The 11,194-nt window shown below is 47.4% G+C and overlaps 1 protein-coding gene across 1 annotated transcript; it reads right to left on the minus strand.

Annotated features, from left to right (window-relative positions):
• Positions 1 to 880: 880 nt before the first annotated feature.
• LOC117873279 (olfactory receptor 52M1-like) lies at positions 881 to 1,828 on the minus strand. The gene has a single exon (XM_034762476.1). It carries the CDS (start codon positions 1,826 to 1,828, stop codon positions 881 to 883), a length of 948 nt encoding a protein of 315 aa, XP_034618367.1.
• Between the last annotated feature and the right edge of the window lie 9,366 nt (positions 1,829 to 11,194).

Below are 11,194 nucleotides of genomic sequence, written 5' to 3' on the forward strand. Positions count from 1 at the left end.
TGTGGTAGATACACTAGAGGGTAGGGATCGGATACAGAGGGACCTAGACAAATTAGAGGATTGGGCCAAAAAAAACCTGATGAGGTTCAACAAGGACAAGTGCAGAGTCCTGCACTTAGGACGGAAGAATCCCATGACTGCTAGGGACCGAATGGCTAGGTAGCAGTTCTGCAGAAAAGGACCTAGGGGTCATAGTGGACGAAAAGCTGGATATGAGTCAACAGTGTGCCCTTGTTGCCAAGAAGGCTAACGGCATTTTGGGATGTATAAGTAGGGGAATTGCCAGCAGATCGAGGAACGTGATCGTCCCCCTTTATTCAACATTGGTGAGGCCTTATTTGGAGTACTGTGTCCAGTTTTGGTCCCCACACTACAAGAAGGATGTGGAAAAATTGGAAAGAGTCCAGCAGAGGGCAACAAAAATGATTAGGGGTCTGAAGCACATGACTTATGAGGAGAGGCTGAGGGAACTGGGATTGTTTAGTCTCCAGAAGAGAAGAATGAGGGGGGATTTGATAGCTACTTTCAACTACCTGAGGGGGGTTCCAAAGAGGATGGATCTAGACTGTTCTCAGTGGTGGTAGACGACAGAACAAGGAGTAATGGGCTCAAGTTGCAGTGCGGGAGGTCTAGGTTGGATATTAGGAAACACTATTTCACTAGGAGGGTGGTGAAGCACTGGAATGCGTTACCTAGGGAGGTGGTGGAGTCTCCTTCCTTAGAGGTTTTTAAGGCCCGGCTTGACAAAGCCCTGGCTGGGATGATTTAGCTGGGAATTGGTCCTGCTTTGAGCAGGGGTTTGGACTAGATGACCTCCTGAAGTCCCTTCCAACCCTGATATTCTATGATTCTATGAGAGCCAGAGCACCAGGAGAAAACTTTAGGTCCCTTTATGAGTATAGAGCCGGAGCAGCCTGTCCCGGATCTGTCTGGTCCTCACCCCATAGATGATGGGGTTCAGCATGGGGGGCAGCAAGAGGCATATGTTGGCAATGAGAACGTGGAAATGTATGGCCACATTCTGCCCAAACCGGTACATAAGTGAGGAGAAGAGACCTGGGATGTAAAAGCCTAAGATGGCACAGAGGTGGGATCCACAGGTCCCAAAAGTCTTGAGCCGGGCGTCCTTTGTGGGGAGGCTGAAGATGGCCCTGAGGATCTGGATATAGGACACAGCAATAAAAATCACATCCAGACCCATCACACAGAATATCACAAAAAGGCCGTAGTAACTATTGACGCGTGTATCGGCACAGGCCAGCTTCACCACGGCTATGTGTGAGCAAAACGGCTCAGGAATGATGTTGGTTCTGCAATATGGCCATTGCCTTACCAGGAAGGGCAAGGGCAATGCAAGCAAGCCACTACGCAGCACCACAGCCAGGCCAATCTTGGCCACCAAAGGGTTTGTGAGGATGGTGGAATGTCTCAGGGGATGGCAGATGGCTACGTACCGATCCAAAGCCATTGCCACGAAGATCCCAGACTCCATCGCTAAGAAGCAGTGAATGAAGTACATCTGGGTTAAGCAGGCACTGAAATCTATATCCCTGGAATTGAACCAGAAGATGCTCAGCATTTTGGGAACGATGGACATAGACATGACCAGATCGGTGATGGCCAGCATGCAGAGGAAATAGTACATGGGCCCATGGAGACTCGGCTCCATCTTCACAATGAAAAGGATGGTGAAGTTCCCCAAGACAGCTATGGCATACATGGTGCAGAAGGGGATGGAGATCCAGACATGGGCCGTCTCCAGGCCAGGAATGCCCAGCAGGATGAAGGTGGAGGGGTTGGTGAAGTCTGTTGTGTTGGAATCTGACATGGAGTATGGGAGAAGGTGTCCAACTCTGAGGCAGAACGGTGTCTCCTGAATATACTGTATGTTCCCCTGACTTCCTGTATGTGCCCAGAGTCTAGGGTGTTCGTCGCAGGACAAATGCCTGAATGGAGAGACAAAGTTAATATGAGAAACTGCATGCACATGCTTAGGGAGATCTGAGAGTGGAAAAAAAAAACATTTTCAAAGACATGCCGGGGCAAACAACACAACTAGAACACACCTCAGGGAAAGGATCCGGGCATCATTGATAGCAGCTCCACAGAAACACCTGCTCATTCACAGCAGTGGCCGAAAACAGTGTTCGGATACCTGAAGGAATCCGATGGAGAATACTCTGCTCTGGATATGTGCTCAGTTTTGGTCATCCAGTCTCTATTAAGGATATAGCAGACAGAAAGGAGATTTCTAAGACAGGCTATGCGAATGGGGGAGGCTGCCATATGCTGACTTTCCGTATGTCCCCAGGATCTAGGGTGATGGTTGCCGTACAAATGCCTGGGTAGAGAGAAAATGTTAATATGAGACACCACATGCACTACTGGGAGCTGTTCTCATGGGTGAAGCACCTTGGTTTCTCTTCACACACTAAGAATTGACATTTTCATTATTCAGAGAAATGAATTATAAACAACTGACCCTAATAATGCCAATTCCATATTTGATGGCATGTGTCTGTAATTCCTACTTGTCGTAGTGTGGTAAAGCACTAGGAGGAAACACGCATGTGGATACTGGTTATCCCTCATTGCTGCTTAATGCAATGAATGCCAGGCTAGAGAGTCCATGCTGTAGGGAATTCCCCATTCACCTGGTGGCTCAAAATCTGAGCCTGGAAAAAAAGCAAATCTTTGACGGGTGGAATATCCCAACTAGAATACACCTCAGTGAAAAGTTGTGGCTGTCCACTGATAGCAGCTCCAGAAAAACACCTGCTCATTGGCAGTTGTGGCCAAAAGAAAAACAGTGTTCAGATATCTAATGAACGGGATGGACATTCGCTCAGTTTTGGTCACCCAGTCTCTCTAAAGGATACAGCAGATAGAACGGGGATTTCTGAGACAGGCTCCGAGAATGGGGAAGGTTGCCATATGCAAACAGACTGAAAACTCTGGGACTGTTTCATTTAGAGAAGAGACAGAGTGAGCATATGAAATAGGAAAGCAAAATAAAGAATGGAACTAATTATATTGAAATGGATAGAGAACAGTTCCCAACCAGTAATGTCTATAGATACTTTTTTCTTTAAAGAGCTAATTCCCCAAAGTTGAGCAAAATTATCATCTTAACTGATTCGGAGGAAAGAATTAGACAGAAAAATGGGAATGAAATGTGGGAATTCTTTAAGAAGAGATTATTAGATAGCTTAAAACCACAAATCCACAGTCAAGAAAGTGGACAACTTTGGAGAAAATGCTGGTTCATTGGCAAAGTGGAGGCAGCAATTAGAGGTGAAAAACAATATCAAACAAATCAGGAAAAAGGGAAAATAGAAAGCAAATAATACAAACTGGAAGCTATGAAAATTGATGAGGGATGTTAAAAGCATCAGGGAAAAATCCATGCTTGGCAGGGCTAAGGATCTAAATAAGGAGTATCTTATTAAGTATATTAATATAAAAGAAATCATAGAAAAGATGTAGGCCAATTCTGAGAGGGAAAAAGGAAGCTTCAGAATGTTTCAAAAAAAGTAGTGTGTTCAAGAAATCATTTTTTTCTGCATTCGGAAAGAAGCAGTATGAGGTACTGATATCACAGGAAGTGTTGAAATACTGCCCAGTCCATTAGAAGTCAAGGAGGATGTTAAACAGTATCAACAGGAGAACCTCAGAGTTACGAACATCAGAGTTACGAACTGACCGATCAACCTTGACAACGTTAAGAAACAATGGAAAAACTGGTATGGGATTAGTTCAAAAAAAAAAAAACCTCTAGGAATATAATTAATGCCAGTCAACAACATGGTTTATGGAAAACAGATCTTGCCATATAACCCAATTTCATCCTTTAATGACTGTACACATTTGGTTGATCAAGGGAACTGTCAGGGCCGGCTCCAGGCACCAGCTTGCCAAGCAGGTGTTTGGGGCGGTCATTCTGGAGAGGGGCGGCACATCCAGGTATTCAGCGGCAATTCGGTGGACGGTCCCTCACTCCCACTTGGAGCGAAGGACCTTCCGTCGAATTGCCGCCGCAGATCGCTATCACGGCTTTTTTTTTTTTTGGTGCCGCTTGGGGCGGCAAAAACCCTGGAGCCGGCCCTGGGAACTGTGCAGATGCAATAGACTTCAATTTCTCTGAGTCATTTGATTTAGTAGGGGAAAACATTCAGATAAAAAAACACTGTACAATACCAGTGGAGCACATGTAAAATGGACTAAAAACTGGCAGATCTCAGAAAGCCATTGTCAATGGTCATTATCAGTGATTGGGGCTGTTTCTAGTGGGGGTTCTACAGGAATCAGTTCTAGGCCTGATGCTTTTCAATATTTTCATCAATGATCTGGAAGGAAATAGAAAATCACTGCAGATAAAATTTGTGGATGACCCAAAGATTGGCAGCTTGGTTACAATGAGGCATCCAGCACAGGTACACCAATTGATCTGGAGCATTTGGTGAGCTGGGTCTGTGCAAACAAAATGTTTTAATACAGTCACATGAAAAGTGATCCTCTCAGAACTGGCAATGCAGGCCCGACCCACAGACTAGGGCACTTTGTTACAGAACGCAGGGACCCCGAATTGGATTTAGGGCAACACTGTGGACAATCACCTCATCATGAGCTCCCAGTGCGATGCTGTGGCCAAAAGTGCTGATGTGATCCTTGGATCAGGGCCGCAGGGGATTAGCGGGGGGCCTGGCACCGGGAGCAGGAGTTGGATCTGCCCCGCCCCCCGCCCCCCCCCGCACTCACAGGTGGCAGCGGGAAGCAGAGTGACCTGACCGCAGCCCGCTCCACTCCCGCGGCTCACAACCCTGTTGCTTGGAGGAAGGGGTCAGGCCCACCCCTGCACTCACCAGCAGCGGGAAGCGGAGCAATTCGGCTGCGAGCTGGTGAGTGCAGGGGCAGACGCGACCCCTTCTGTCGGCTCCAGTACCTCTGCTAATCCCACGAGCCATGTCACTCGGGGGAGAGGGCATGGGGGAAGGGGTGGAATGGGGGCGGGGTGGGGGCGGAGCAGGGGTGGAAAGATATGGGGTGGGACAGAGCTATGGCAGGGGCTTGGGGGGAAGGGGTCAAATGGGGGCAGGGCAGGGCAGGGGGGCTGGCTGGGGGATGGGGTGGGCTGCTGGAGCCAGCGCCGCATACGCAGCATGCAGCTGTCTAGGGCCCCCCGTATGCCTAAGGACGGCCCTGCCGTGGATGCATAAACACAGGAGTGGGGAGTTGAAGCAGTCATCCCCCCCCCAAGTGAAGTCACCCCCTGCTCTCCCATCCCCAATGCAGGCAGTCCCAGTAAAACCTCCCTGCGACATCCCCAGGTCAATCCGCCCCACTCCCTGGTCCGTCACAAAGAGTCAGTGGGGTCAAACTCCAGCACAGCAGATTTAGATGAACTCTCAGGAAAGAACTTCCTAACTGTAATAACAGGACAATGGAACAGACAACTTGGGAGGTTCTGGAAGCTCCTTCACAGGAAGCTTTCCAAATGAGGCAGGACAGCCATCTGTCTGGGATGGTTTAGACCAAACACATCCTACATCTTGGCAGGGGGGCAGACTAGCTAACCTTCGGTCCCTTCTGACCCTGGGGCTCTGTGATTCTCCAATGTAAAATCCTGGTGTGGACCAGGCCTTGGAGACACGCAAGTCAAGGGGCTCCATGTAGGGGTAACTGGGTGAAATGTAATGGCCTGTGTTATACAGGAGGTCAGACTGGATGGCCTAATGGAACATTCTCACGTTATCCCTGTGCACCCATCGATAAAGAAAGTAGAACAGACATTTATATCTACTGTGTCTCACAACACACAAACAAGGGAACATTCAATTCTAATGAAAGTCTGAATTTATAACACTGAGAAAAGAAAATCATTTACATAATCCATATTTGGTCTGTGAAACTCCTTGCCACAGACATTATTGGAGCACAGAGCTTAGCTGAATGGGATTCACAAATGGTTTGGCCATTATAGGCACCACCTTTAGCTAAGGCTGTCTGACACTTTCCGTTAGGAGATCCGATTTTCATTTTCAGTTCTTTATACATTTGCCAAACTTTAAGCATTTGGACTGAAAATTCCCATGCTGGGTATCTGCTTCTGGCTGAATTGTTTTTTGAAAGTTTCAGACATAACATTTCACTCAACTTCTCGAATGAAGCCAGGTGAGAAGTTGTCTTGTCCCTGTTGAAAAATTCTTAGAATTGTTCCAGTGAGGAGCCCTAGCACCTCCATGCTCTCCAGCTGATAAAAGTCAGGTAACAGCCCCCCATCCCTCATTAACAGTTGTAAATTTTCCAAACTTTAGGCATTCAGAGTGACATTTCCTATGTTGGGTGTCTGCTTCCGGCTGAATTGTTTTGTTTTTTTTAAGTTGCAAACGTAACTTCTGAACTGAACATACCAGTTCAGCCGATTTCTTCAATGAAGCTAGGAAAACATATGTCTTGCCCCTGTTGTTCAAATGAGGAGCCCTTCCACCTCTGTGATTTCCACCAGGTAAAAGTCAGGTAACACCCCCACCCCCCAGTTCACAGCCAGAGCCCTGACATGCAAGAGGAGGATGTGACAGTGTCTGTGCATTAACACACAGCTGGATTCTCTGGTCTTTACTCACTTCTTACTCCAAGTGGAGATTTGCCTCAATGTGGCCTTAGCAAACTATGGGCCAGGGCATCAAAATTTGGCCTTGTATTGTACATCTACTAACACCTTTCCTCCCGAAGGATATACTGTGCCACTGAAATGCAGCCAGCTTGGCGTTGGAGTGGGCAGAGATTCACAGAAAAGAGGGACATTTTGGCCCATGATACTGGAGTTAACTCATCCCCTGTGCAAGGTCCCTGGGATGTTTAATGGCTGCACAGAGCGGAAAGGACCCCAGACCTATTCTCTATCCCATCACACCCACATTGCACTGGGTTTGTCAAGCAGGTGAGCTCCTCAGCAAGAGATGGGTACCTGTGAATCCTGAGGTGGAAGTGTCTTCCCTGGGAATCCCCCTCAGGGAGCCGTGTCCCATACCTCTCTCCACCCAGCATCTGCAGCAGCATCCGATGCTGATACAGAGGTCTGCACTATTTATAACAGAGCTCTGTGCAATCCCAGTGGGGTTCGCTCAGCCTCTGGGGAGAAGCGGCATCTGAACGTAACCAGTTTGCAGACCAGCCTGTCTGGGTTTCTGTGTTCTTTACCCAGCTTTAGGAGTAAACAGTAATTAAGGGACCTTCCCAAAGGGAGATGAGATCTCTTGGGCTCTGTGCTGCGTCTGACAGGAGTTGGCTGCTCTGTGCATTTGTTTATTAGGAAAAAAAACTAGAGATAATGCTTAGGTCTCCATAGGGTCTGATACCCTGTAAATGCCCAGGTAGATTGTAGACAGACAGATCTGGAGAAATTTGACTGAGGGGAGACACGAGCACTTTCTGCAGGTACATGGGGCTGTTGCTAAGGGGTCAGAGATCAGTAATTCTCCTCCGTAACTATCATCATACTGTGCAGCACCTTTCAATGAAAGTCACTAGCAAAGGAAAGTGACTATAAACATATCCCCATTATACATATAAGTAAACTGAGGCACAGGGTGACATGAATTGTCCAGGGCAACATGAATTGACACAGAGATTGAGTGTCAGAATGAGAGACAGAACCCAGGAGACCTGACTGCCCTGCCTTAACCACGGTCTCTCCATCACACCAAGAGAGAAATGGACTCCCGCTCTGGCAGGGGCTGTTCATTGGTGGGATGCAGAGGAAAGGTTGGAAGAGGGAGTCTGAGTTAAGGTTGTTGAAAGACAGGGGGGCTGCCTGGTGATGCTTGGAGGAAACAGCCAAGTTGACAGACGTCCACCTCTCACTTTTAAAGAACTCTTTCCTCCTTTCTTTGTACAAGGAGCAGGCTCCCTGGAGGAAAACAAGGTTTTATCTGCTCTTCCTGTCCTCCAGTGGCTGTAGTGTCCCAGCTGCTTGCCCTGCTAGACCCCGGACAATGCCCCTTGCTAAGTGCCTAGCAGCTGTAGCACCATCGTGGGAGGAGAACATGGTGGGATGCTGTATGATTGAATATGACCATTTTTATCACTGTTGTTACCACTATTATTCATTTGCAACAAAACTTGTACAAAGTATGTCATGTCAGGTGTCAATGGGAAAGTTACGAGTTGCTAAGTACAATTATCCTGTTTATGTGCATGTATCATCTTTGTATCTGAAGTTATGATTATTGGCCATGGACTTGTATCTTATACCTGTTTTGTATACTTGGGTAACACCACACAGGTAGCATTTACATGAAGGCCAGACAGCTCTGTGTTGATGGCCCTTCCAGGACACTTAGCTCTCACAATGGGCCATAGAAGAAACACACTCAGCAAGAATATGGGCAGTGGCTGCCCCTGTGAGTCAGCAAAGCACTTAAGGACATGTGACATGCTCATGTGACCCTGGACTCCAACTTGGGCCAGTAATTTTCCACAAACAGGGGTGGTAGGCTTTGTTTGGGACAGTAAAATTCCATGCACAGAGCAGAGGATATAGAAGGACCCCCAAGACATCTCCATCTTGTCTTCATTTCCTGCTTGATTTCTCTGGACTGGATTTCTAACAACGAAGTTCAGAACAAGGACTGATGACCCCCAACCTGATTGGGTGATTCCAGAGAGATTTTTGCAAGCCAGCAGTTTATTCCATCACTGCTGTGTTCCTGATCTCTGAACACTGAAAAATCACTTGGATGTATCTGATTGGGAGCAGTGTGATCGTAGGGTAAGATCTGAGTTCTATATTGGCCTGGCTGTGCGGCTGATCTCTTGTGACTGGATGCTATTGCAAAAAAAAGCAAACATGATTCTGGGATGCTTTAACAGATGTGTTGTGAGCAAGACACGAGAAGTCATTCTTCCACTCTACTCTGCACTGCTTAGGCCTCAGCTGGAGTATTGTGTCCAGTTCTGGGCACCGCATTTCAAGAAAGATGTGGAGAAATTGGAGAGGGTCCAGAGAAGAGCAACAAGAATGATTAAAGGTCTTGAGAACATGACCTATGAAGGAAGGCTGAAAGAATTGGGTTTGTTTAGTTTGGAAAAGAGAAGATTGAGAGGGGACATGATAGCAGTTTTCAGGTATCTAAAAGGGTGTCATAAGGAGGAAGGAGGAAACTTGTTCATCTTAGCCTCTAATGATAGAACAAGAAGCAAAGGGCTTAAACTGCAGCAAGGGAGGTTTAGGTTGGACATTAGGAAAAAGTTCCTAACTGTCAGGGTGATTAAACACTGGAATAAATTGCCTAAGGAGGTTGTGGAATCTCCATCTCTGGAGATATTGAAGAGTAGGTTAGATAAAGGTCTATCAGGGATGGTCTAGACAGTATTTGGTCCTGCCATGTGGGCAGGGGACTGGACTCGATGACCTCTCGAGGTCCCTTCCAGTCCTAGAATCTATGAATCTATGAATGTTATTTTCCCCTCCCTCCCTTCCCTAGCTACATAAACAAGCCATGGCTCAGGGCTCCTTCCCCCCTCCCATGAGAACTGCTGATGTGGGAAATTTATGGCAACAAATTGGTTCAGAGAAATGCATCATGTGTAATGCTATGAGTAATAGATAGGGATGGGTTTCCTAACAGTGAGTGTTTCTATAATCTAATAAGGGTTTTTGGGGTATTGTAATGGATGTAGGCGTGTACATAGTAACCTAACCAAAAAGAGTGTGTTGGAATTAATTCAGGGCTCACCGGACAATTGGATCCGGGGAACAAGTATCACAATATAACAGCTTGTACTCATATCCGTCTCTGGGTCGACCTGCTCTTTTTCTTCTAACAATTAGGACCTTTTGACAGCAACACACGAGAAATAATAAATAATCATCTCTGTTTGGAGAGGCTGTGCCCAGGGTCACCCAGTGAATCCGTGGCAGAGATGGGTCTCTTCACTCCGAGCTCCCTGATGTCTGATAACACTTTATTTCTAGTTAAATGACTTGGGCCAAATCCTCATATAGTGTAAGTGGGTGCCACCTCACTGAGATCAGGGGAGATCCCGTGCACTATATAAACCAATGGAGAGAGAGCACCAGGTGTCTGTGCTGCTGCATGGACTGTATGAGCCATGTCTGAGAGAGACTAAGCCCTTTCTGCTGTCTCAGTTTCCCCATCTGTAAAAGGGGGATACTTCTTGGGAGTAATGAGCAATAGTCTGTGAAGCACCAATCAACAGTCAACTCTGTGTTCATGTGTCACCATGCCTCAGTGGGACACAGCTGAGGATGCCAAATTCAGGACCAACTGCTGAGAAATAGGGCAGACTCACCCCAAACTGTGGTTATTCTATCATTAAATTATACCAAGCCAGTAACAAAAGTAACCTTCTGTCTCACGGCACTGGTTAACAGAAACCAAAAAATCAGTCTCCTTAGGCATCCCAGCTCTTGGCTCACCTCTGGGGAACTGGAGTGTATGATGAGTGGTTACTGAAAACAGGTTTAATCAGATATAGGGTCCCTCCAGTTTCAGTGCAGCCACTAAGGTCTCCAAAAGTCCATACATGGTCCTTAAGCACATAAGTCCCACTGATTTAGGCCCCTAGGAGCTCGGCTGATGGGCTGGAGAGAAGAGCCGATTTCCCCCTGGGATTGCCAGCTGTGAGCCCTCTCCTGGAGCCAGGTGCCTAGGACAGGTCAGCACTGCCTCGTGAGAGACCCGAGAGAGACGTGGGAGACCCAGATCCAAAATATCTGCTCTACTTGATTTGGAGCAGGGTATTAAACACAGGTCTCCCACGTCCCACGTGAGTGCCCTGAGCACCAGGCAAATGGCTGTTCTGGGTGGGGCGTTCAGTCTCTCCAGTTGCAGCTGTTCCACTTTCTACAAATAAACATTTAATGGAGCAGGGATTTGAATCTGGGTCTCCCACGTTCCAGGTGAGGGTGCTAAACCACTGGGTGCTTGATCCTCACTCCACACGAAGCCCTGCCCCCACTCCAACCTTAACTCCAAGCCCCCAACCTTGCTGTGCCTCTTTCCACCCCTGCTCCACCCCAGGGTCCACCCCCACTCCATCCCTTCTCTCGCTCTGGATTTGAGGGGTGTGTATACCCCAGAATGTGATTGTGTCAGGTTGGGTCACAGAGACCTCTTTTTGATTGATGTGCTGAGACTATCTCTGAGCCCGTTTTCCCTGGCAGCTTGGG

Source organism: Trachemys scripta, chromosome 1 (genome assembly GCF_013100865.1).
Source record: "Trachemys scripta elegans isolate TJP31775 chromosome 1, CAS_Tse_1.0, whole genome shotgun sequence".
Taxonomy (NCBI): domain Eukaryota; kingdom Metazoa; phylum Chordata; order Testudines; family Emydidae; genus Trachemys; species Trachemys scripta.